The sequence below is a fragment of the Marmota monax genome, unplaced genomic scaffold, assembly GCF_021218885.2.
Source record: "Marmota monax isolate L192 unplaced genomic scaffold, Marmota_monax_Labrador192_F-V1.1 WCK01_AAM20220418_F8-fsc00088, whole genome shotgun sequence".
NCBI lineage: Eukaryota > Metazoa > Chordata > Mammalia > Rodentia > Sciuridae > Marmota > Marmota monax.
This window is the reverse complement of record NW_026694492.1, coordinates 7,249,962-7,276,329: the sequence shown is the minus strand read 5'-3', so window position 1 is coordinate 7,276,329 and position 26,368 is coordinate 7,249,962. Positions and strand designations below refer to the sequence as shown.

At 45.0% G+C, this 26,368-nt stretch overlaps 1 protein-coding gene across 20 annotated transcripts in view; it reads right to left on the bottom strand.

Moving 5' to 3' along the window:
- The window catches only part of Znf532 (zinc finger protein 532), a 106,998-nt gene extending 96,338 nt beyond the window's left edge, over positions 1–10,660 (bottom strand). For 3 of the 20 annotated variants that reach the window (XM_046419415.2, XM_058571360.1, XM_046419408.2), the window contains exons 1-2: positions 8,041–8,788; positions 7,846–7,955 (exon numbers count right to left, since the gene is read on the bottom strand). Coding sequence is in view for 5 of the 20 variants with exons in the window: in XM_046419405.2 (XP_046275361.1) it covers positions 7,846–7,913; positions 8,041–8,054 (82 nt within the window). In the remaining 15 variants the exon portion in view is untranslated. Of the gene's footprint in view, positions 1–6,820; positions 7,808–7,845; positions 7,956–8,040; positions 8,795–8,890; positions 9,083–9,650; positions 9,816–10,395 lie in introns of those variants that run through there. The other 17 variants (XM_058571367.1, XM_058571368.1, XM_058571361.1 and 14 more) reach the window with 14 other exon arrangements.
- Positions 10,661–26,368: the final 15,708 nt, after the last annotated feature.

Here is a 26,368-nt window from a genome sequence, read left to right as displayed (position 1 = left end):
GCAAAGCACTGTGTATGTATTTAATCCTCAAATCCTTAAGAAAAGTATGGTTTGGAATTTAAGAAGCTTGCTCCAGGTCTCAGTGCTAGTAAGCAGCAGAGCACAGGTTTATAACATTGGGGGTTAAGCAAACAGATTGATGTCACTGAGACCTGGGAATGGCATCTGGAAATCTCCATGGCCTTATCACACAGATTCAACTAGAACACTAGGAACAATCAGTTCTCCAACTTCCTCTCCTGTTCCTGCTATGTAAAATCAGTAAAACTGTTAAGGATCAGCTTATTAATTAAAGGTGAGTCTTAATTTGATTAACTCATGCTTTCAGGCTCATCAGATAAAAGGATTATAAATATGAATAGGATTATATGCACATATGATAAATGTTGGAAGGCAAGAAAAAGCCATGATGGTGGCCATACTGGACCACAAGTCCAGATGCTGGGCTCCAGCTCAGACTGCTGTTAATGACCTGTCCCCATGCCCCATTCAGGCTCACTGCAGAAAATGAGGAGGAGATCATAAATATCTGAAGCATTTCAGCTACATGCTCCTTTAAAATAGAGGGCTTTTAATTTTCTGACCTGTTAAGTTGTTCAACAACCTATTTCTTACTATTCAGATCCCTAGAAAGAATCTATTCCTCACAGAAGAAAATTATAAAATCAATACCCATTACCAGCCCCAAGAATCAGCTTCCGAAAGGAGTTTGTATCCCTCAAAAAAAGGCTGATGATGAGAACCGTCAAGAACTACAACACCCCAGTTATCTTTAGATCCCTATGGATGAGTCCAGATGCCTGGAAGCTCTAATTATGTAAAGTTATGATAACTGAAAAGGAAACCATATAAAACCGGCATTTTCCATCCCTTGAGCCCATGGAGGAAAGGCTCTTTAGTAGGGAATATGTGGGGCAGCTAAGAAACCACACGGAATTTGTCTAAAATTACTTATTTTTCTGTCTCCAGATGTAGATTAAACAGAATCTGCTCTCACTGTTCATTCTAAAACACCAGAATTTAGAACTTCCTGCCTGGAGGAAATGATTTCAAAGAATTCTTTAAACTATGTTTGTTTATTGTTGGATTTTTCTCAGCACTTTCAATTTACTTCGATTTTCTCCTTTTCAATGAGAATGTGAAACAAAAGCATTTCTCTAGCCCTTCTCCCTTTCAATTTGTATACTCACCCTAGTACCCGGCAAAATTGTTTAAGACTTTTCAATGTGCTATTTCTAGAGACGTCTCTGGTGCCAATAACAGATTCTCTTCTGTCTGTGCTAACCACGGTCAAGAAAAGCTGGCTAACTATGAAGGCCCTTAGTGTACCTCAAGAACCCGGAGGCACTTAACCACTGAGCTACATCCCCAGCCCTTTTTATTTTGAGACAGGGTCTCGCTAAGTTGCTTAGGGCCTTGTTAAGTTGCTGCAGCTGCTTTGAACTTGCAATCCTCCTGCCTCAGTCTCCGAAGTGCTAGGATTACAGGCGTGCCGACCATTTCCCCAATACACATTCTCACAGGGCAGTCATCAACCAATCTGTGTGCCATTGCTGGCAGTGTCCCTGCTGCTTGGCAATGCTATGCCCTATGGGCTCCTCCTCCAGGTTGCTACACCTCTAAACCACCTTCCAGGCTCCCCCAAGACAGAACCGCCCAGTGAAAGGAAGCATGAGCAAATCCTGCCTCCACTACCAGGCATGACCTAAAAGACCTTGGCCAGTGTCTCTGCCTCAGTTTCCCCCCACTGGTACTATGTGGATAATAATACACAGCTCATTCCCCTGTTCAAGAATTAACGAGATAGCCTAAGTGAAGGGCTGCCACATACAGGTGCTAGCTACTAACAACATTTTCTACCTTTCTGAAAATGTTCTGTCCTCCAAATTGCTTTTGTATGTGTGTGCCAGGCTGGGAATAAAAACTAGGGCTTTGCACATGCTAGAAAAACACTCTACAACTGAGCCACACTCCTAGCCCTCCCCCAACTTTCTGAAGCATGCATTTTAAGTTCTTCAACTACCCATCCCTCTTCATGTATGGGTTTTTACTATATAAGCCATTATTTTAGGGGACCCCAAACTCAATCCTTTTCTACACTTTTCTTCTATCATCTCTGTCCTTTGCTAATTATAGCTCACCACAGCAGTCTTCCCTTATCTGTGACTTTACTTTCCAAGGTTTCAGTTACCCGAGGTCAACAGCAGTCTGAAAACATTAAATGGAAAATTCCAGAGGTAATTAATAGCCAGGCATGGTGGAACCTATACCAACAGCCCTGTAATCCCAGTTACTCAGGAAGCTAAGGCAGGAGGACAGCAAGTTCAAGACCAGCCTCATAAACTTAGTGAGACCCTGTCTCAAAATAAAAGATTAAAAAGGGTGGGGGTATAGCTTAGTGGTAAAGCACCCCTTAGCATTTCAATCCCTAGGATCCCCCGCAAAACATTAAATTTAACATAATTTATATTAGTATACTATAATTGCTGTCTTTTGTTATTGTTAATCTCTTACTATGCCTAATTTACAAATTAAATTTCCCATAGTTATGCATGTATAGGGAAAAAAAAAAATCACAGGTAGGGTTCAGTCATTGCAAGGTTTCAGGAACTCACCGAAAGTCTCAAAACCTGTTCCCATGGATTAGGGGATACTACAGGGCTCAAACCTAAACCTCTAGACCAAACAACACTACTGAATCCCAGACCGAAGAGCCTGGAGGCAAAGGGTGCCTCCAGGGGCAATGAATCCAAATCTGAACTCACCACATCCATCCCCTCCCACCTCCATTCTCCAGTCTCTTCTGCCTTCTCACCCTGCCATCTCATAGAAAGGACCAGCTGCCAAATAACCACAGGGGACATCTTGGCAGCATCCTCCACCCCTTCTTCTCCCATCACTCCCAACATCTAGTTGGGTACCACCACAACACGCTCCTGGCCCCTTGTGCAGACAAAACCTACCCCACAAGCAACACCCTAGATCTTTGTGGTTTCTCTCTCCCAAACTCCTGTAGTGGTCCCCTCATCTGACTTCCCTGCCTCGAGCCTCTGCAGCCTCCACTCCATCTTCCAATGTGCTGCCACAGGACCTCTGTGATGAAGGATGTCCTCCTGCCAATACTAGCTATATAAGGAAATCCACACTGGAAGAGACTGTACACAAAAACCTTCTTCAGTCTGTCCCTTGACTGCCTCCCAGATGCACTGACTGTGGGACCCAAACCCAACTGGTAGACTAAGCCCTGACCTCCCGCTGGCTACTCCCTCCACTCACATGCTCTGCCCAGCATATTATTCCCAGAGCTGTGGCCTTGCTGGTCTCACTGGTCCTGCCTGGTTCAGCTGAGAAGCGGCTTCTTCAGAGGTCCTCCCCTGACCCTTGGCACTGGACTGCCATTCACATTGCTATCTGTAGGTTACTTCCCACACTATATTTTTCTCTATTGTTCCTTTTCCCTTTGTATTCCCAAGACCTAACCAATGCTTGGTGCTCAGTAAACACTCAGGAAGTGTCTGTTAAATGGATGAAAGCATCCTCAAATTAACATTGCTGCTTCCCTCCTTGCTCTACGCCACCAGCACCTCTATTTGCTCTTCTTGATCCTAAAAATTGTTTTATCTCCTTTCAAATCTCCCCTCTTCATTGCTTTGATAGTGCCTAAATATTTTTACTTCCTTACAAGGTATCAAAGCAGAACAATGATTTCAAATTTTAGAATGCCACCAATATTTTAGCTGTAGTCTAAATCAAATTATAATTAAGTAGTTGTTAAGACACAACCAAGATCTCAACAAAAATCTTTGGAATCACTTTCCAAAATTTCAACTCTATTACTGAGTTGTATTTTATGGAACCTAAAGACAAATGTAAAAATTAAACTGCCAAGTGTTTCTGAAGAGATTAAAAACAATTGCTGGAGGAAATAAAGGATATTTTACCACTTGGAGTTTTGTGTTTCCACTTTTGGCTAATTCCGATTAGTTCAGGGTTATAAAGCATGTCATCCTATTAAAGAGTGTTCTCTCAGGATCATCTCCTGAATGTCTTTAATGTTTACCACCATCTCTTTCTTAGAAATCTTAACTGCAGCTGTCAAGACCAGATCTTTTCTGTGAGTTATGATGAGCTGAATTTATTTTCATCCAAACCCCTCTCTTATGTCTATACCATATGACCCGACCAAGTATTTACAGAAGAGAAACTATGCGCGTGGCTAGGATGTAGCTCAGTGGTAGAGCAATTGCCTAGCTGCCTAGCATGTGCAAAGCTCTGGGCTCAATATCCCCACACTGGAAAAAAAAATAGAAAAGAAAAGAAAAAAACTATTTTCATGCTCAGCAGTCTGAGGCAGGAGGAGCACCTGAGCTCAGGGACTTCAAGACCAGCTTAGGCAATATAGTAAGACCTAGTCTCAAAAAAAGCAAACGATGTTCACATGAAAACCTATACACAAATGTTTACAACAGCTGCTTCCCCCCCCCCCAATCACCAAAAACTGGAAACAACTCTGATGTCCTTCAACCAGTGAGTGGATAAATATACTGTGGTACATCCATACAGTGGAACGCTACTCAGCAATCAAAATGCATCTTGCTAAGTCAAAGAAGCTATTTATATGACATTCTGGAAAAGACCAAACAATGGGGACAGAGAACAACAATGATTGCAGGAACAGAGGTGGAAGAAGTCTGGTTACAAATGGGTGGGCAACAGAAGGAAATTTTGGTGTGATGGAATTATTTTGCATTGATTGCAGTGGTACATACATAATTCCATACATGTCAAAACCCAAAGAGTTACAATGGATTTCACTGTATGTAAATTAAAAATTTAAAGTTTATTCTTTTCTTTTTCTTTTTTTTTTTTTTTTTAAAGTACACTGGGGACTGAACCCAGGGCCTCACTAGAGCATACTAGGCAAGTGCTCTACCACTGAGCTACATCCCCATCACTTTTTAAAAATTATTGTTTTGGGACAGGATCTCAATAGATTGCCCAGGCTGGCCTTGAACTTGCAATCCTCCTGCCTTGGCCTCTGGAACAGCTGGGATTACAGGCATGTGCCACCATGCCTAGTAAGAGTTAACTCTTTAATCATGACTTGGTTAAAGATCATCCCTAAAATATAATTAACACAAAGGTGTGGATTTCTGTAAGGTCCATCATGGCTGCTGCTGTTCTCATCTTGCCATAAGGATTAGGAAGGGATCTCAAGGGATGAGGAAGGCGCCACCCCTAATGTCTTGCAGATCTTTTCAGTTTCCCTTGCACTGGCATCCTTTATAAGGTTCCTCATCAAAGGCAACCTCTGCGTCAGCTGTGTGCTGTGAGGTGGCGGTCTACCAAGAACATGGGAAAGGTTTCTCAAAACCTGCAGACAAACTGCACTCCAGAGCAAAGCCCCGGAGTGCAGTTCAAGGGAAGAAATAGAGGGGCGTGGAGAACACAGATTCTAACATTCCAACCTGTCCAAGCAAAGGTAGGAGCAAAAAAATTCCACTTACATGCTGGTTCCTCCTTCCTAGACCTCCCTTAAAAATGACTGGGGGTGGGGAGTCTGAACAAGGAAGAGAGACAGTGTTCCTGAACCAGGTTAGCTGAGAGTTCTAAAAGTCCTGGATCCAGTGTTCTTTAACTTGGAAAATGTGACTCTAAATTTCAGGCAGATGATAAAAATAATCAAGGATTCAACACCCAGTTACACATTTTTTCCAGTGTATGGCTGGGCCACCCCACACAGCCCTGCTGCAAGGAGATGGCCCAAAGGTCCTCCTGGGAGATTGCCGCAGGCAACCCCAACCAGGCATCAGGCTTGGGCTCCAGCTCCAGCACAGGCCCCGCCCCCAGTGTGGGTGCCTGGGTGTTCCCTCCTGGCTCTCCCAGGAAGGAACATGCCCTTACATATTCTCCAAAGCACGCTGGGAACCTCTCCCTGGAGGCCTGGGCCTGCTAGGTTGTTATACCCCAGCCTGAGATCAACACCTGAGGCAAGCCCCGTCCATGATGAGCTCATGATCACTGCCCTGGAGAACCAGCTCTCCAACCTTAAGCAGCATTTGCAGCTGGAAAGACTGGCCTAAATGCAAAACAAATGCTATTTTCAGGAGACTTCTGGGGGGAGGGGAGGAACAAAGCTAAAAACCACCAAGAGAGTAAACCAGAACATTCCACGACATGCAGTGCCCAAAAAAGCTTTTTTAAATATATTCTCAAGAAATAGCCACTGCAAGGAGTGAGCTGTCAAAGTTAAATAAAAATCACTGACTCCAGAAAGACAGGAATGAAGGACTAAATGATAAAACAGCTTATTGTATTAAGCTAATTAAGGTTTATCATGTTAGCCATCTGAGTTTTAGTTGGCACCAGAAACGCAGGAACAGCATATCATGCAACATGGATTCGGATCTGCTTTGCAAGCATATTTCTGCCACAGTCATCCACAGAACCTCTGGCAGTCGAAAATGAGGTAGAACTGAAAACCAATTTTAGCACAGTGATTTGCAAAGAATTTTGTTCCATCGTGTAAGCTATTTGCTGGTATATCTGTCCGAGATTACATTTATCTGTATTAAATACTGCATAAAGTATTCCAAGCTAACCATGCACTCCTGTTTCCCCTTTTGCCAGTTTTATCAGACAGGCAATGTTGTGCAGCCAAATGAAAAACATTTAAACAATAAAAACCCTTGCATACTGAACACCCTCACTGCAGATATGCTGCCCACCAACTGCCAGCACACAACTTAACCAATTCTAAGATTCTCGGCATTTCTGAAAATACTGCTCTGCTGAACACGGAGAGGAACGAGATACCCACTTCAAAATGAGGGAGAAATGTATTTGCAATGTCTCCTATGGGCTCCTCTTGACTGTACTTTTACCAGACCAGCCGAAAGGCAGAACCAGTTCTGTTGCTGAGATCATGTCGGATCCAACTCTGGAGCGACTGGTTTCCTGTTTGGGGAAGTTGCAGTTCTTTTCACAAGGAACCCCAAGGCAAAATGTTTAGTGTTCCCCTCACAGCCTTTGTTCTTCTCTTTGCTACACTCCTTACTGCTCTCTCCTCTCCTCTCCTTTCCTCTCTCCTCCTCTCCCACCTCTGGTTTGGGAAGGTGCATGAAAATGCCAGCTCAAATCTAACTGCAATCTTTTAAGGCATGAGACATTTTCCACCACCCATTCCAGTAGAGCTGAGAGTTAACAGGCATCTTTGCACAGATGAAGCCAGACTACCCGGTCTCCCCCTGGTCTTGCATTAGTATTCCACATTAAAATGTATGCCAGAAATAATCCAATGGCGAACTCACCGTAGACAGCCCCCAAAATCAATAAGACATTCCACCACTTGACTCGGAGTGAAAAATCTTTCAGGTTAACACTGAGAGCATGGTAAAAGAAAGGTGATGAATGAACAAAAGGAGAATCTACCTCCAGGCTCCTCAAATCCTAGAAAGGTAGCCAGGCTGCCTCGATTTGGTGAAGCCCTTCCTTTTCTTATCATCATCAGGAAAATGCTACATGTGTACTGCTTCAGTCTAATGCAAAACAGCGCATTCTCCACAAGGCCCTGCCGCCTACCATTCTCTAAACTTGCCTCTTTCCAGGCCTGATTGTTCCAAATGCCCAGGGCACATGAGATTTAATGAAGGCATTCAGATTTCACGTTGATAGCAATACCATCAAAAAGTCACTCGGATCCCATCAAATGTGGATAACATTAAGAGTATTTCTTCTCCACCATGAACCCCATTTTATCTCCAGGGTACCAGTCCACCGTCAGTCTGTGTTTGAATGGATCTGTAAATTAATATTTAAATTCATGCTCAAAACAGCACATCTCACCTTGTGAACCTTGACCTTTTGGAAAGACTTTGGACCAGTGCTCAGTTACTGTCACACGGTTGCATTCTCTGCAAATATGAAAGGGTTAAAAGCAGCCCCAGTCAACAGGCCTACAAGGAAAAAAAAAGACAGCATGTATGGCTAACAGCATCACTGGAAGGCATTTATGCTCATTTCCTAGAACAATATTGTTACCTTTTGGCCTTCATAATAGTCAGAAGTATCCCCAACACCCTTTAGTAGCTTCTAAAAGGAAAAGCACAAAACAGAACATACCCTGCAAGAGAAAAAAGGCATGCAAAGTAGCATTCTCCAGCAACAAACAAACTACCATTACAAATCCATCAGTTCACTCTGGTTTTGTTTTGTTAAAAACACAGAGAAGAGACTGCACAAACCAAGTGTCCCCACCCTAGCAAGGCACATTTTTTTCTTTAATAAGGGTCATAAATCTCAGCTCCTTGTCCATCCCTTAAGCAAAAGAAAAAGGCAGGAAAAGCCCAAGTAATCTCAGACCCTGCAAACCTGCACCTTTTTTTCCATCGTCTCTACACAGGATCTTTTAGGGCTCCATTAGTCACGTACCAGTGCTGTGTGGTGTCTAAGTGTGCATTCACATACTGTGTTGGGATGGCACCTTCCTGCAAGCTCCTCTGCTTTTGGCTGCCATGAAGGGAGGAAGCTGCTATCCTACTGTAGTAGCTCAGTGACTGCATTGTGTTCAGGAGCTGATCTGCCTCAAACCAGTTTCAGCCGGTTCTGGTCACCCTACATAAAAAAGCTATGGCAACCCTCGCTGAGTTGCCAACAAGTCCCTGAAAATCATCAGCACAGGGGGGATCTCGCTGGGGGTTGCCTCTCCCTTTTAGGTCTTCCTGAGGAGGGGAAGGTCATCGTGTGTCCCCCCGCACCACACAAGCACACAGCCTTGGAAATGCTCACCTCACAAGCCCCCACAGAGCCCCTGAGGGCTCTTTCCCCCTCCCCTTCACCCCGAAGCCCACCGCAGACACTGTTTCCCCCTCCTTCTCCTTCCCCCACTTACCTCCCACAACCTGGCTCAGATCTTTGTGTACGTGTGTGTCAGTGTGTGTTCTCTGTGTTGGTGGCTGACAAAGAGCCCCCAAGAAAGCAATCTATGTGTGTCTCCTCACACAGGATGCGTCGGCTGCAGGAGCCGGCCTGGCCTCCTAGCAGAGTGGTGCTGGCTTGTTGACCAGGCTCCTCTCTGCCTGTCACCCCCACCCCACCCAGCCCCCTCCTCCCTTCCGTCCCTCTCCTCTCTCTCCCAGCCCTGTCACCATCACCAGCAGCCCCCCCAGTCTCCTCCTCCTCCTCCTCCAACCTTCTCTTCTTTCAAGCACCTGGGGGGAGAAGTCCAAATCCCTTCACCTCAGGGTAGAACTCTGGGGATGTCTGAGGAGGGTGGGGGGAGCAAGTGAAGGGGCAGTGGGGGAGAGGGGACACAGAGGCCTTGGAAAAATCATCTGTGCAGAGCCAGCGCTGGGTAGGTGGGGGGAGCGCCCGCGCTCACGTGGCCCCCTCTCTGAGCCGGTGGGGCCTAGCAAAACCGGCCCTTCCTCGGCCCCCCAAGGAAGCTGGCGGGGCGCGAAGGCCAGCTGTCCCTAGGGCGAGGGTGGGACAGGCCACTGCAGTCAGGCCAAGGGGCCTGAGCCTCGCGCGCTCACCCCGACCCGCTGGGGTGGCACGAGGGGCGGCTCCCCCGCCTCTCCCGGCGCCCACCCGCGCCCCTGGCTCGCCCCGGCCGCCCCCTGGTCGCCCCCGCCGCAGAGGCGCACACCCACCCCCGGCCCGGGGTTGGCCTTCGCAGCGGTCAAGCCCGGGCGTCTGGGCCGCAGCTCGGATGACCTTTGTTCCGCGCGGCGCCGCCGGCGGCTGCTGCTGCTGTGGCGGCTGCTGCTGTCGTCGGAGCGGCGGCGGCGGCGGCGGCGGCGGCGGCTTCCATGTTACGGGCGTGTCATCCGCATTCCCGCAGCCGGGGTCTGAGTGTGCGTGTGCGGTGCAGCGGCCTCGCCGCCGCCCCGGCTGCCGGGCTCCCGGGCCGCCGCCGCCGCCGCGGCCTCGCCGTGCGCCCGGCCGGCCCCGCGCCTCCCCGGGCGCCGCGCTCTAGGCCGCGCGGCGGCGGCGGCGGCCGGCCCGCCACGCCGGGGCCTACGGCTGGGGGTGCGGGCCCGGGCGGCGGCGGCGGCGGCTCGGCCCGGGCGGCGAGCGAACAAAAGGGAGCGCGGGCGAGGGGGAGGGGGCGTGGGGGAAGGGAGACTCGGGAGCCAGGCGGCGGCGGGAGCGCGAAGCCCCGCGGCCGGCGGGCGCCGACGCCCGGCCGCTGCCGAGCCCGAGCCCCGCGGCGGCGGAGAGGCGCCCCGCAGACCTGCCAAGTCTCGCCCCTACGGGCTGCCGCCTCGCAGCTTCGCCCCGGAGAGCAGAGCGGGTGGTGGTGGTGGTGAGGGGCCGGAGGGAGGGCTGCTTTTTTTTCAAACGACATTTCAGACTCTCACCCAGTCCTTTCCATGGCCCCAAGCCGCGACTTACTCGAGTGGAAGGAAGCAAGGCCTCGCCAAAGATGGTTGAAAAAGACCGTGAGCCTCTCTCTACCCAGGATCTTGAAGCCAAGGTGGTGTTCTGTTCTCCTCGTAATGGTGGCAAATAAGTAAGAAGAGAGCACGCTATCTTCGGATAAATTGAGTCTGAAATCCTCCCTGGAGGTGAAGGAAGGGGCTCTCCTCTGGTTAGTTAGTGGTTTGGAGCCCTTTTCGCCTTAAACTGAGCCACAAAAGAATGGAAGACACCCCCTGGGGTGGGGAGAAAGCCCTGGTGTAAAAGACACACGTTTTGCTTTCAGAGAAAAAGCCACTGGGGCCAGATTGAAACATGGCATGTTCAGTTCATGTAGGGTTTTTTTTTTTTTTTTAAATGGGGGAATGATATTGAGTAAACAAGATGTAATAGCTGGATCTTTAAATTCTCGAAGGGAGATGGTGTTCAAATGTAACAAGCACATATTGTACATACAGCAGGTGCTCATAGCTTACAGAACACAAAAACCATACATACATAAACCCACCAAAGGCCACGAGGGGTATACTCGGAGCCCATCCGAGAGCGAGACAATGTATTTCCATTCCAGATGAAGTGTGCTGTTTCCAGCCCCGTGCCCTGGTTCCTACATTGTTCACAGACGTGTACTCCATTGAAAGGATTTTAAAATGAGAGACAAACCCCCATGTCAAAGTAATTGTGCTGAACGCTGGAAATAGGACAAAATGGAAGGAGCTGAAAAAATGTCACCATTACCTTCCCAAAAGGCTCACTCCTGTTTGATCCGACTCTGAAGACACTAATAGACTGGAGTAGCCGCGAAGACTCCCAGCATAGAAAGTATTCCTCTATGTTTTATTTTAAATTATATTGATTGGCTAATGTCTGCAAAGTGTGCACAAAAGTTTCATTCTAAATGTCAGTATTCCCCTCTTGCATTAACTCTCATGGAGGAAGCCATTGTTCTCTAACACTGAAGTAAATTTCAAGTAGCATTTTTGCTCTTTAGGACTTCTCATGCAAACAACCCAAATTATTGTCTCACAGAAGAGTTGTCTTTAATTTCAAACAGCAAATTGGAGTTGCACAGAAGTTGGAATACACAGCTACATATTTACACACGTTTAGAAAGACCTATGTACAATCTGCAAATTTTGCCAGCACATTTATCATTGTTCCAAGATGATGAAATTGAAACTCTCATCTTCTTTTAGCTGGAAAACAATGCCACTACTCTGTGTGTTGAGTTTCAACTTTACCTGGGCTTGATTTCATTTGAAAAGAAGGCTTTTTTTCTTCTCCCAAAGGTGGGCCCTTATTAATATGCATGTAAAAAACATTATGTGCACTAAAGAGCATACAAGGACCTGCTCATTTGAAATCTTGATGGGCTGGGGATATTACAATGTATGGAATTTCATAATTTACGTGCCATAGTAAATCCTAGCTTTCATGGATTTGGAATCTTTGTTTACTTAAAACTCTGTTGCCCCTCCCCCATTCTCTTAGAGGGGAAAGCACAGCAAAGCAGCATTTGAATGGTGACAAGAGTTGTACTCCCAAAATCAAAGTCTGAATTGCTTATCATTAGGAGTCTTCTACAGTCTTCTACAACTGCCTCCTGGCTTCAAAATGTCAAATACTGTAGAAGCAGAGCTCTGTATAACCCAATGTTTTGATCAACCGTAGTCTGGAGGAAATTTGATTTAAAAAGCACAATTCTTCATTCGCACAAACAGCAACTGATAACATTGCCTCTGCTTTTCAATTCCACAAACAACCAAAAAGTAAAAGATAATCATTTCTAGCAGATTATCTCAGTTCTATCTTTACAAGGATTTCAGAGATGTTCCTTTGCCAGGTTGACTCAACAGTTAAAAGCAAAGCATCCATCTTAGTCCATTCTGCAAAAATCATCGAATTTCTCAGCTGAAGAAGCTTTTATTCCAAGTTTTAAAAAAAGACACTACCCCTCTGCCATAAAAAATATTTTTAAAAAAATTAAGGTTCATTGTATTGTTCTACATATGCAAAGCTATCTTGTGTACCAGTATACTTTGAACAACAATAAAACAGTAATTTGACTACAAAAATGAAATATAACTATTATCTGAATGTAGCAGATAGGGAAGGGCAGAACAAAGAAACCATATGATTCACATGCCAAATAGAAACTAAAGGAATTCCAAACCCTTTGGGATTTTGTTGTTGCTGTTTTTATTGCTAACTATCAATGTCTTGGTTATTCCTCCAATCAGTGTATTGCAAAATCCCAGATTCTTTTTTTTTTTTTTTAAGTCTTTTGTGGTTGGAAGCCGGCTTTGTAGAAGCATGTCGATATCATTCTTTCCCTCCAAATTCCACTATGAAATTGGGAAATTCCTTTGTCAGGCAGAGCACACAAAAGGTGTGTTCCTGAAGGGGAGTGGGGGGGGGGGGGCGAGTGGAGAAAGAAAAGGCTTTTCTTTATCTCACCATCAAAGGCCTTGCAAAGTACTCCTGAACTGAGCAGCCCCAAGACTTGAGCTGCACATTTTTTAGCTAAAAATCAAGCTAGGCCTAGGTATTTATAGAGAGGTTAACATGTAAAATTTGTTAGCATATTTCTAAAGGAATTATTACAATGTTTGACCGTAGAATAATAATTTCAAGATTTGCAGCAGAGTGGCTTTTTAAACATCAACCTATTGAAAGAATTAGGATTTTTTTCTAAATTTCCAAAAACATACCCTGGAAGAAATCATAACCAGGTTTAATTTATTACCGGCCTGCCAGAAATAGACTGAGGAAAGAATTTGCCTTATCCTTTGTTAGTGATTTCATAAATAGACTTTCTATAGCAAAACTGCCTCTCCTTTTCTGAGCCTCAATTTGGAAACCCCACAAAGGACTTTTTCTGGGAGACCTGCAGGGGTGGGGGTTGGGCTCAGAGTTGGGCATTATTTAGGAGGCCCCTGGATATTTGAATGACCTCCTAAGTCCTGGCTACTGGCTGGATCCATTCATTCTTACCTCCTGCTGTCTCTTTAGGCCTAAATGCTGGAAAGCTGGCCTTGTCCAAGGAAAGAGAGGGTAGAGACAAAGGAAAGTGGATAGTTTCCATAAGCAAAACCTTCGGGAATTAAAGGAAAGCCAGAAGTACCAGGTTTGGGATAGCAGTTAAGAGTCATCTTCAGAAACTATGGCCCAAAGAAAAAGTCTGTTGAGAACCTTGTAAGACTTACTAACCCTTGTAAAATTTCACATCACAGTTGGGCTTCCCTAAAAGGAATGGGTTTGGATTTGTTTCCCAGCCTCTAAATCCAAGAGGAGGGACAGAGAAAGAAGCAGTTAGGAAGGTGTCTGAGAAACAGAAGAGCGATCAGGCTTAATCCTTTGAGGACCAACCAGAAAAAGAAGAGGACCCACAGCACTTGGGGATTGAGTTCCTCTTGAGAAGGAATCTCAAGGATCTTACGGGATACAGAGACCACCTGCACACCATGCATGTGTCTTAGCATCCCAACAGCTCCATCCATACACAATGCTTTGCACATCCCATTGTTGACAGGAGCTAACCAAACCCACAGGAACCTGAAAGTAAATGTCCTAAATTAAACTTAAGATCTTTGCCATGATATCAGATACTGAAGTTTTCTATCCTGGGTCTCTCTTCAAGGAATTCACCTCCAACTCTAAGCTGCTGGAAAAGATAGTTTCTGACCACTCACAGCTGAGTCTCTCACTGCACAGGGCTTTGGCCACTTTCTTATGACAGTTCTTGGGATCTGCCCCACCCAGCAGTGCACCCCTTCCCAAAGAGCAGCCAACCTCTGTGTTAGCACAAATGAGGCACCATGATGAAGGAGACGAGCAGCAAACTTCAGATCAGCAAGCTTTTCTTTATTCAGGATTGAGTGAGGAATTAATGGGTCGAATGCCTGGCATGGCTCATTTTGGGGACAGAAAACGGCGGTAGCCTTAAGCAAGATCTGGGTCATATAGGCCTGCCTCCCTCAGGGTGGGAAAGAACGGGGTTCATTCCTGGGGTTCACTGTATTGGGGTCCCCGCAGATCCATTAGGATGGGCCAAGAATGTGAATAGGGAATTACCTGGGGCTTATAGTATTGGGGTCAGATGACCCATTAGGGTGTGTGTGTGGGGGGGGGTGGGTCCAGGTGCCAGTCAGTTCCTTTGGTGTTCCTTAACTTTGGTTGAGGTCTGGACCTTTAAATGACAAAAACTTCAATTTTACCCCCATAAAGCAGGTGGGGGAACAGCTGTGGATGCGGGGGAAAGTCCTTGGGCTTATTTTCCACATCCTTCACTCTGGCTGAAAAAGAGATAGAAAGCCTTGCCCCTCTTCCCTGAGTTTGGGCCAACCCTAAGGAGCCACCCACTCTCCACAGCTTCTCATCCACTGGCTCTGGCCTTAGTCACCATAGCATTGTGTCAACTTCTTTCTAAACCTGCCTGCTCACTCCCTCACAGGTTTATCTCCAGAGATTTCTCAGTCTACTTGTGGGTAATTCAGCCTGACGCACTCACCTAACCAGATCCCCCATCTCAGCTACTGCTTTCTCTGAAAATGGTATTTATTTCCTCTCATCTACCCCCATCAGCATGTACTGGGCAGACTTTACTTCCCTTGCATTGATCCCAATCCCTCCTCTCCACAGCTGTCACCCAATCTGAAACTCAGTCCCGTCACCTCAGTTTAGAATTTGTCCCTGTGGGGCTAGGGTTGTGGCTCAGTGGTAGAGTGGTTGCCTAGCATGTGTGAGGCACTGGGTTCGATTCTCAGCACCACATATAAATAAATGAATAAAATAAAGGCCCATCAATGTCTAATAAATAAATTTTAAAAACCTTAAAAAAAAAAAAAAAGAATTTGTCCCTAACTGGTCTCCCGACTCCACCCATTCCCCATCCCCCTCCCTCGCCTCTTCCTGCTCACATTCCCAGATCCAGACTTACTGAACTTTCTGTTCTCTTGCCTGTGGCCTGTTTCCTCCTCCTCCGTCAAGCCTGCACAGATGTTGCTCCCTCTTTCTGAATGAGTCTCTCCACCTTCCCCACCTCCTCCATCTAATGCCTGCAAACCTTCAGGTCTAAATGTCTGTCACTCAAGCAGAGAAGTCTCCCTCACTCACCTCCCCACACATACAAACCGGGTTTGGGTGCCCTGACATGTGTTGCTAGGTTGCTTTTTTTCACATGAAACCTGAGATTTAGCTGACTCTGTCTTCCAAAGGACAAGAAGCCCGTGAGGGCAGGGACAATGACACTCAGGCCCACTGGGGTCTCCACTGTACCATCATTATTAGCAAGATATTTAAAAATTAAGTGATTGGAACATCAGTTTTATCAGGAACAGGGTTTTTTGTTTGTTTTAATGACATTTAAAGATAAAATACGATCAAATACTTTACAATTCTCTGCTAAACTTAGTAATAAATATTTTGAAGCTTTTTTGAGGTTTCTTATTTAATACCAAAAGACCAAAAGCCACGTTGGTTATTCCTGGAAAAGTTTTTAAAAATATATAAAATGCAAAGTAAAGTAGATTCATTTTGTCAGCAAACAGTTGAAAGATGCTTAGAAAATATTGCTGTAGATTTAAAGAAACATGTATTAGAATAAATTACTGAGTGTGGGAGGTTTGCTCAACTGTTTAAAGAAAAATACAACTATTTCTAACATGCTGCTGCTCAGGGTAAGTGCTTGATACTGTTCCAATGCTAACATACCTGGAAATGCTTTTTTTTTTTTTTTAATGAACTGCTAAATAAAAAGTTTAGCAGAAGTAGGCACAGGAATATCTCAAGTTCAAGACTATCTGGGCAACTTAGTAAGACCCTATCTCAAAATAATAAATTAAAAGAAAAATTGGGGATGAACTCTGCAGTAAAACACCCCTAGTTTCAATCCCCAGTGCCCCACCCCCCACAAAAAAAGAAAAAAACAGAGCAGACTTTTGAATTTGCTGATTTTTTTCTTCAGAAGTGTGGTCCATAATCCATAATGTGCTGCCAGAAGGGTATTTTGTGTGTGTGTGTGTGTGTGTGTGATCAAAAACGTTAAAGCTGTCCCTTTGAGGTAAAAATAATATCTTTACCACCACAAAGAAGAAATTACCTTTAGGAAGAAACTCATGCTGTTGAAAGAGAATTTTACAGATGTTGCTGAGGCAAGAGGATCAGCAAAGCCATCCTGGGCGACCCAGTCTCAAAATAAAAATGAAAAGGGCTGGGGGTATAGTTCAATGGTAGAGCATCCCTAGTTTGATCCTCAGTACCAGATGAAAAAAAAAAAAAAACACTGAATGCAATTTACATTGCAAAAATACTTGATTAATAACAGGAAACACCAATTTACCAGTCAAAACTCAACTAAACCTTTTGCATAGTTGGTAGATGAGATTGAAAAGTTAGTATTACATTAAGTAAATGGTGAAAATAATCCATCTCTTCCAAAACTTTATTACATAACTTTGTGAGACATCTTTTCTCATGACAGTTTTTAAAACAAGCCAGGTTGAGATCTTCAAATCGTTTTATCGCAATGCATTATACTAAGATTTCCAAAAAAGAAGCATGTTCAATCATACTGAGTCCAAAATATTAAGATCTTTGAGAGCAAAATACTTTGTATTGATAAAAATTAACTTTAATGATATTTAATCGATCATAATTTCAATTTCAATCTTCTTTATTTTTATTTATTTATTTATTTGGGGGGGCTTAGGATCAAACCCAGGGCCTGGTGGATATAAAGCATGTGTACTGAGCTATTCCTCCAGCTTTACTTTCTATTTTTGTGTTTACTTTGTAATGCACATAACATATTAGGCTAGTACTACCAGTATTTAATGTATAAGAAATTCTTATAAGCTTATTTTATAAGTGAGTAAATAAGTGAGAAATTTAGATGAATAGTGAATTTTTTTTTTCTTTTACTAAAGTCATGATGTACCATAAAAAAGGTAAAGGCCACACGTTAGAAAAATTGCCCGGGTAGACAAGTTTAACATGAAACCTAAACTATACTTTCATTTCTCCAGCAGTCTAAATTTGAGGAAATTAAATGCATATGGCCCTAAATACGTTCATTCTGCTTTAAAAAAAAAAAATCTATCATGTTCATGCTGTGTTTGAAAAGGCCCTGAGAACAGTCCAGGTTTGTGTTTCCACGTCAGCCTTGGAACAGATGGACCCAGAGTCTAGATTTTGCCACGTTACAGAGAGCTCCCGCATCCTCCCTCTCGGGCAGCGTGGCTCCTCTCCCCTTTCTTCTGACATGTCCATCCCAGATGGTGAGTGTTAAGTCGACTTGATGGTAACATAATAAAAAAATTTAGAGCATAAACCACACCAGTGCCTCGTCCAGGCACGCTGTTCCCCACGCCACCCTCAGGGGCTTTGTCTGGAAGCACTGACCCAGCCCTGAAGGTGCTGCCTGTCTGTCCACTCTCATGGAGTCCATCCTCCTCCTACCATCCCCAAAGCAAATTAAGTTAAAGGGAATACAAATCCTTCCCCTCAGGACCCTCTATGGCACCTCGCTCAATGAATTCTGCATAACCCTCTCATCGGAGAGGCTGTCCACTTTAGTTCTGCGTGGGGCACTCTGCAACAGCCCCTTCGGATGTTTCTTTAAGAAATTCAGATTTAGACATGAAGAGGGCCAAAGATAGAACCTTGAGACATATCCCTATTTCAGAGAGAAAGGCAGAAAAATCACTGAGGAAGAAAGAGTGAGAAGAAATGGCTTTATGGAAACTAGGCAAGAGCTAGCTTCCATGACAAGAGCTAGCTTCCTCTTCCCTTAGCTTCCATGACATCTCCCTAATGTCTGTATGTCTGTCTGTCTTTCTTTCCTTCTCTCTCTCTTTTATAGAATTATAGGAGATTGAACCCAGGGGTTGCTCTAACACTAAGCTGCATTCCCCAACACTTTTTATTATTTTTTATTTTGGGACAGAGTCTCACTTGGTTGTCCAGGCTGACCTTGAACTTGTGACCCTCCTGCCTCAATCTCCAGAGCAGCTGGGATTATAGGTGGGCACCCCCCACACCTAGTTCTTGCCCTCTTTCCATAAAGCCATTTCTTCTCACTCTTTCTTCCCTAATGATTTTTCTGCATTTCTCTCTGAAATAGGGATTTGTCTCAAGGTTCCATCTTCATGTCCAAACCTGCCATTTCCCAAAGAAACATATTTGCTCTCAGGGCTTCAGTTCTTCTCCCCAGCCCCACCCCCACTCCAGTACTGGGGATTGAACTCAGGGGCACTTTGCCACTGAACTACATCCCAGCCATTTTTAATTTTATTTTCAGATAGGGTCTCACTAAATTGCTGAGACTGGCCACAAACTTGCAATCCTCCTGCTTAGCCTAACTGCTGGGATTCCAGATGTGTGCCACCCTGCCCAGAAGGCCTTCAAATGTATTCAAGTGATCCCCAAATCTGTGTTTCTATGTCTGCTCTCTCCCCTAATTCCAGATCATGATGAGTTCACAAGTAACAGACAGATGTCCTAAAACCTCTCCAACCCAGGAAGCCCAAAATGTACCTCCTCCTCCACTCCATGTCATTTAATGCCATTCATGCACTCCTTCCATTCCTGCTTCCTCACTTTCCGCCCCTCCCTCCACATCCAAGAAAGGGGCCTACCGCTTCTTCCTACAGCCCTAGCCCTGTCAAGTCAACACCTCAGTTGAAGCAGTTATCTATTATTGAAGCAGTTATCTAAATCTGATCTATTACAGAGACTTCATAACTAATCACTCTTTTTTTTTTAAAGAGAGAGTGAGAGAGAGAGAGAGAGAGAGAGAGAGAATTTTTTTTAATATATATATTTTTTTTTTTTTTAGTTTTCGGCGGACACAACATCTTTGTTTGTATGTGGTGCTGAGGATCGAACCCAGGCCGCAGGCATGCCAGGCGAGCGCGCTACCACTAGAGCCACATCCCCAGCCCAATAATCACTCTTTTTAACAGTCTTTGGACAACCAAGGTTTATCTAGTAAGTGCAAGCTGGGGTTGTATCTCAGTGGTATAGTGTGGGCTCAGCCTGCCAGAGGTTCAGGCATTAGCACCCACACATGGGGGGGAAAGCTGCCATATTAAAGGCATGTAAAACCCCCATGGTCTTCTTTCTCTAAAAGAGCAAAGGTTCTTCTGTCAAAAGGTGTGTTCCTTGGGGCTGGAGGTATATATAGCTCAGTGGTAAAGCCCTAAGTTCATTCCCAGTGAGAGAAAGTGGGGGGGGAGAAGGATGGAGAGAAGGGGACCGAGGGTGGGGGGAGAGATATTGATTGATTCTGCTACAATATCACAAAATAAAATTTTTTACTATTCTAGTTAAGATGTAAATATGCCCTTACAATCAAATAGGAAAATCTCATTGACAAATATGAAACAGGGAAGGCCTCCCTTTGCCTTAGAGCTGTAGATCTCCACATTCACTGGAAACCCAACAGCATTGGGACACCATTCTTGTTTTTTTTGTTTGTTTTTTTTTTTTTAATATTTTTAGTTGTAGATGGACACAATATCTTTATTTTATTTATTTATTCATTTTTATGTGGTGCTGAAGATTGAACCCAGTGCCTCACGCATGCCAGGCAAGCGCTTTACCTCTGAGCTACAGTCCCAGCCCTGGAAAACCATTCTTTATCTGTTGTCCAGAGCACTTTGGGGGAGATTGGGATGATCATGACAATAGATCCTCCTGTTGTGGAGCAATCATGTTCTCATAACGATGATAGAGTTGCTCACACTATCAAACTAGGTTGGGATTTAAAGCAGCCCTTCCATCCAATGTCCCTTCCTGCTTTCAGACCCCATGTGTTCTCTAGCATGGAGCAAGGTACTAGCACAGTGTCCCAGAGGGGCCCTTCACAGCCTCCAGCATGGACTGAGACTAAACACCATTCTCATGCCACACTCAGCAAGTTCCCATCTACCTGTTTCCTTCCCATTCTTCTTCCTTTTCCACCTCCAACCCTTAGACTTAAAAAAGCTCTTCATATAATTAGAATAAAATATGAATGGCTAATGAAACTGTGGACCCAACTCAGAATCATACCAAGGCATTTCAGTTATTATATGCTTCCTGGGCACAGAACCCACTTCCTGGACACCAGAATTGGAATTCAGGGTCTCTACAAAGCTGCCCCTGCTCTCCTGAATACTACTAGGCTTTGAATGTGTCCCCCCAAAAGTTCTTGTGTTGGAAACTTAATTTCCAATGCAGCAAGTTGGGAGGTGGGACCTCACAGGAGGGTTTAGTTAGGGCTTCCTCAGCTTTCTCTGCTGCGCATAACCACTTGCCCTTCAGCTTTTTGCAAGATGAGGATGCAACACAAGGCTCTTGCCAAATGCATCAACACTTGTGAGTGCCTACTGCCTAATCTTGGACTTCCAGCCTCCATAACGATGAGTTAAATAAATCTCTTTCCTTTATAAATCATAGTCTCAGCTATTCAGTTATAGTCACAGAAAATGGACTAAGAAAGAAGTGCCCCCAACCCCCACCCGCCCCTGCCAGCCAATACCTGCCTGGCTCCCTTCCTCATTTCATTCATGTCTCTGCTCTATTGTAACTTTCCAGAAGGAGCATCCATGACTACCCTAACTAACATTGTACCTTTTCATTTCTAGCTAGCCCTTTTCTCTGCTTTATTTGTCCCTTAGCACTTTCTATTATCAGACACTATATGTTTAAGGTTGCCAGACAAAATAGTCTTGGGGGCTGGGAATGCAGTTCAGTGTTGGAGTATATGCATAGCATGCACAAGGCTCTGGGTTCAATCCCTGGCACTGGACATACTTATACTAAAAATTATTCAATGATTATCTGAAATCCATTTTAACTGATTATTTTGCTTTTTATTTGCTAAATCTGCAACCCTAATTATATTGCTTATTTATTAATTATTTTATTTACACTCAGGATTGAACCCAGGACCTCTTTACCACTGAGCAATATCGCCAGACCTTTTTATATTCTACTTTGAGACAGGGTCTTGCTAAGTTGCTGAGGACCTCAGTAAGTTTCTGATGCTGACCTTGAACTTGCAATCCTCCTGTAGAGTCATTGGGATTTCTGGCAGGGGCCACCACTCTCAGCTATATTGCATATTTAATTCCTTTCTTTCACTTGCAAACTCCATGAGGGCACAGATATGTCTATTGGATTCATTGTTCCAAATTCCCAATATCTGATGTCAGGGCCTTGTGAGGCTTGGCATACAGTAGGTACTCACAAGGGTTCAAAAATGATGAGGAAAAAAGCACAGACTCATTCAGCACTGGCTGAGGATTTCCATGCTAACTGGGCAATTCATGCCACATTCCCATCTGGCCTCCACTGCCTCCTCGGAAATTTTTCAATTGTAACGGGGATTCTGAGGATGCAAATATTTACTTTCTGGTCCAGATATTGGATTAAGACCACTACGTACCAAACTACCAAACCCCATGCAAAAAAAAGCAGCTTACAAATCCAACTAACAAAGGGCTGGGGATGTGGCTCAAGCGGTAGCGCGCTCGCCTGGCATGCGTGCGGCCCGGGTTCGATCTTCAGCACCACATACAAACAAAGATGTTGTCTCCGCCGAAAACTAAAAAATAAATATTAAAAAAAATTCTTTAAAAAAAAAAAAAAAAAAAACAAATCCAACTAACAAATCAGAACTGAGCTATAAATCTGGCAGTGAAAACAATCCCCCCTTTTCTAACGGACCCCCATCCATTCCTTGTCCTCCTAAGTATCTCCTCCTACGACTCTACCCTTCCTTCTCAACCTGCACTTACTCTCACTATCCAGTGAGCTCTGATTCTATACACAGGAAGACAAAACTCTGTCCATCAAATACAGTTCTCCACTGCGGATCTTTAACGTACCTGCACACTTGGAAGGTGCTGGCTGGGGCAGCCTCACCGGATGTTCTGACAGTTGATCATTGTTAGTTCTGACTCAGTTACTTAGACAATACTTTCTCATTCTCTCCCAATCACTGGTGTATTTACTTAACTAAGTAACTCCTGTGACCCATGGCATTCTTCTCACGGGCATTTTCCAGAGGCAGGAAGCCAGAAAACAGGTTAAAGTCCTGAAGACACACCTTTGTATTCAGCAGCAGAATAATAAATGCCTCTTGCCACAGCTGGAACTTTAAGAGTTCTCACTCAGAAGGAAATCACATTTTCTTTTTCGTCTTCTTCTTGATCCATATCCCTAGAGGGAGAAACACATGCACATCAACACACATAATGACATTATGCAAATAAATTGTCATGCATGCTTTTTTCCCCTTAAAAATTCCTTTAAGCTCTGCTGTAACTTAGCCATATTAGTTTTTAGTCATGTTTTTGTTGTTGTTATTTGTTTGTTTTCGGTACTGGGGATTGAATCCGGGGCCTGGCACATGCTAGACAAGCACTCTATCACTGAACTACATTCCCAGCCCTTTTTATTTTAATTTGAAACACAGTCTCCTCAGTTGCCCAGGCTGACTCTGGACTTGTAATCCGCCTGCCTCAGCTGCCCAGAGTATCTGGGCTTACAGGTGTGCGCCAGCATGCTTGGCACATCTCGGGATATCCTGAAGTAAATGTCCAAATACCAAGAATACAGGAAGACAATGAGGTTAACTGGGAAGAATAACTACTGGAAATCTGCCAAGAAAATTTCAAGGATCTCAGAAACAACCCTCCCTACAAAGAAAAAAGAAAAAGTCAAAACAGGAGCAAGATCTAGGCAGCCAGGCAGGTTGGCACTGCAATTTAGAGCTCTCATGCACTGGGCTGTTTCACCCTGGGCCTCTTGTGAATCCACTGTGATGGTCTGATAGCACATTACTTCAAAAGGTTCTAAACCATTCTCCTATTTTAATGGGCAAGCGATATATTCTAAACAGAGCCTTATACTTCCAATAATTCTTCTAGAATACAGCAAAATCTTCAGTACATATTAGGCTTTGGTAGTAGGGATTGAACCCAAGGGAACATTTGCAATCCTTTTTATTTTGAGATAGGATCTCTCAAGTTGGCCAGGCTGGCCTTGAACCTGTGATCCTCCTGCACCACCACGCCAGGCCTTTTAGGATGTTTTAGATGCTCAGGACTTCTGTTCAATGTTTTTATTTATTTATTTTTTAGACATTGATGGGCCTTTATTTTGTTCATTTATTTACATAGGGTGCTGAGAATCAAACCCAGTACCTCACACCTGCTAGGCAAGTGTTCTACCACTGAGCCACAACCCCAGCTCCCTGTCCAATGTTTTAAATGACCAGAGGCCTATTGGCTGTTTCTGCCTGTGTTGCATCCATTTCTCACAGGAGGGCTACAGTCTTCCTTGTACTGTATCCTAGGAGTTATTCCTGCCTTTCCAGGAGAACTGCTTTCAGTAGCAGCTCCCTTTCCAATCATTCATTGACATATGGTGACCAAATTTGCAAGCACCATGACTAAACTAAAAAGAGGCGTTGACCTTCTGGGAGTTTCCATCTTCTACAGTTGATGGGCTTTTCCCTCTCCACATTCCTCAGATGCACGTTAGATGATAGCTGCCTTTGCAGGATCCTTGACTTCTGGGGGTTGTAGGAGCAAGGATAATACCAATGTTTATGGAGAGCCCCTCAGGACTGAGCATTGTTCTTAGCATTTTACTCTGTGAGCAGTGTCTCATTTCACAAAAGCCTCTGAGTTGGATCTTTTTATCATCTCAGAATACAAATAAGATTAGGAAACTACAATGGTTTGGATGTGATTAATGTACTTCTATAAGAGAGTAGGTTGCTATCAAGTGTCTGGCCCCGTTTATCTTCCAGTTCTTTGCACCCCTCCACCCCGCCCTTCCCAATTTTCCCTCAAGCATGTAGCATAAGACCCTCACCAGAAGCCAAGCATATGCAGCCCTCAACTTTAGATTCCCAGCCTTACAAACTAAAAGCTAAATTAACCTCTTTCATTTATAAATGCTCAGTCTCAGGTGTTCTGTTATGGCAACAGAAAATGGACTAAAATAACAAACATCTCAAGCATGCAGCCATGGACAATTAAGCCCTTGGCAGTCTGGAGCCATATTCTTGGAGTCCAAGTTTAAAAGCTCTGAGTCATCTGCAACCTTGTAGCTCAACTCTGTACTCCAATTTTTATCAAGTCTGTGAATCAGAGTCTCCTAAACACTCCAAATCTCTTAAGAGAAGATCCTAAGATTTTTTAGGATTCTCTTCAGAATCCAATCCTAGCTTACTTCCCCAGCCTTCTGGCCCAAATCCCTGGCAAGGAACACTCTTGTATTCGTCAGTGTCTCCTTGTTGGAAGTCTTTCTTGCCTTGAGTACTTTGTATCACGACAGTCCCTTAAACCAGGTGCAGTGGCACAAGCCTATATTCCCAGCAGCTGAGGAGGCTGCTGAGGCACGAGGATCCTGAGTTCAAAGCCTGCCTCAGCAACTTACTGAGACCCTAAGTAACTCAATGAGACCCTGTCTTAAAATATTGAAGGAGGAGGAGGAGGAGGAGGAGGAGGAGGGCTGGAGATGTGGCTCAGTGGTTAAGCATCCCTGAGTTCAGTCCCCAGTGCCCAAAACAAAGACAGTCCCTTAACCTCTTTGTGCCACCAACTCTTAGCATTCTCACCATAACTTGGATCCACCTCCTCCAGGGACCCACAAAGGCCTTGTCACTGGGTTAGGTCTTCTAGCCAGCTCCGTATCTCCTCACTTATTCCATTTTTTCTGAAGCACTGATCCTTTCAGTCCCTGATAGAATGTAGGCTTCCTTGAGAGCTCCACCTCGGGTCTACCATTGAACACCCAAAAAGTAGCTGGGATGGGTGACGGGCACTTATGGTCCCAGCTCCCGTGGAGGTTGATGCAGACTGATTGATCGATGGGCTCAGGACCCATGAAAGAACTTGAAAACTAGGTTCAAAATGTGCCCAAAAATCTAAACTGCAGGAGATAGGCAAGTTCCCCTTAAGAGCCAGAGCCTGTGGGCCAAACCTACTAGACAATTATCTAATTGAACTTATTCACTATACCCAGAGAAAGAATGTGTCCATCAGAGGAGGGGGAGTGGGTTAGATTAGAACCTGGGGAAAAGAATTCCAGGGGGAGTCCTGCTTGGGCAGCGTTCACCCAGAACCTTCCCGGGTGGGAGGTGCCAGCTGAGGCAGCAGGTGTGGCCTGGCGCAGGAAGGATGCAGCCACAGCTGAGTCACCGGCCTGCCTCCCCCGCTCCAGTTCCTGCGGAGTTGGCAACCCGAATGCAATTCCGCTTCCGCCTTCAGGGATCGCCTAATAATAGCTGCCACGTGTTGGTCTGCACCGGTGCTAGGCGCCTGCCTACGCCCCTCGCTGCATTTGGGCCTCACCCACCCCAGCTTCCAGCAGCGGAAGCCTGGCGGGCTGGAGGGCTGGTCCAAGGTCAAGCTGCAGATCCCTAAAAGAGGAAGAGCTGCCGTTTTGACCCAGGCTCCCCAGCTACAGGCTCAAGATGACCTCGCCTGTCCTTTGCAGGTACCGCCCACACGGGCATGCCTGGACTCTGAGAAAATAACTAATTTGGTCTCTGCTTGGTGCCTTTTGCTGGCTGGTTTCATGTCTGCTTCCCTGTTCAGTACCTGGAGATTGAAATTGCTCCACTCTCCTTACCCCCAGCTGCTCCCTGCCCCAGAACAACTCACAAGAACACACTGAGGTTCTGTCCCTCTGCCCTCCTGCCTTCTCTTCCTCAGAACCACCCCTACCATTTACTGGCACAGAACATTCTCCTAGGAACTGAGAGTGCAAGGAGTAAATGGGGGCTTTCCTCTAACCACTGAACAAAACAAACCACTGGACATCTCCACGGTTACACTTTTTTTGAGTGACTGGAGCAGCCCGTTTATAATTATGGCAAGACAGTTGGCATAGCCCAGAACTGATCCCAGCATAGGGGACAGAGTTCACCTCAGGCACTTGGGAGAGA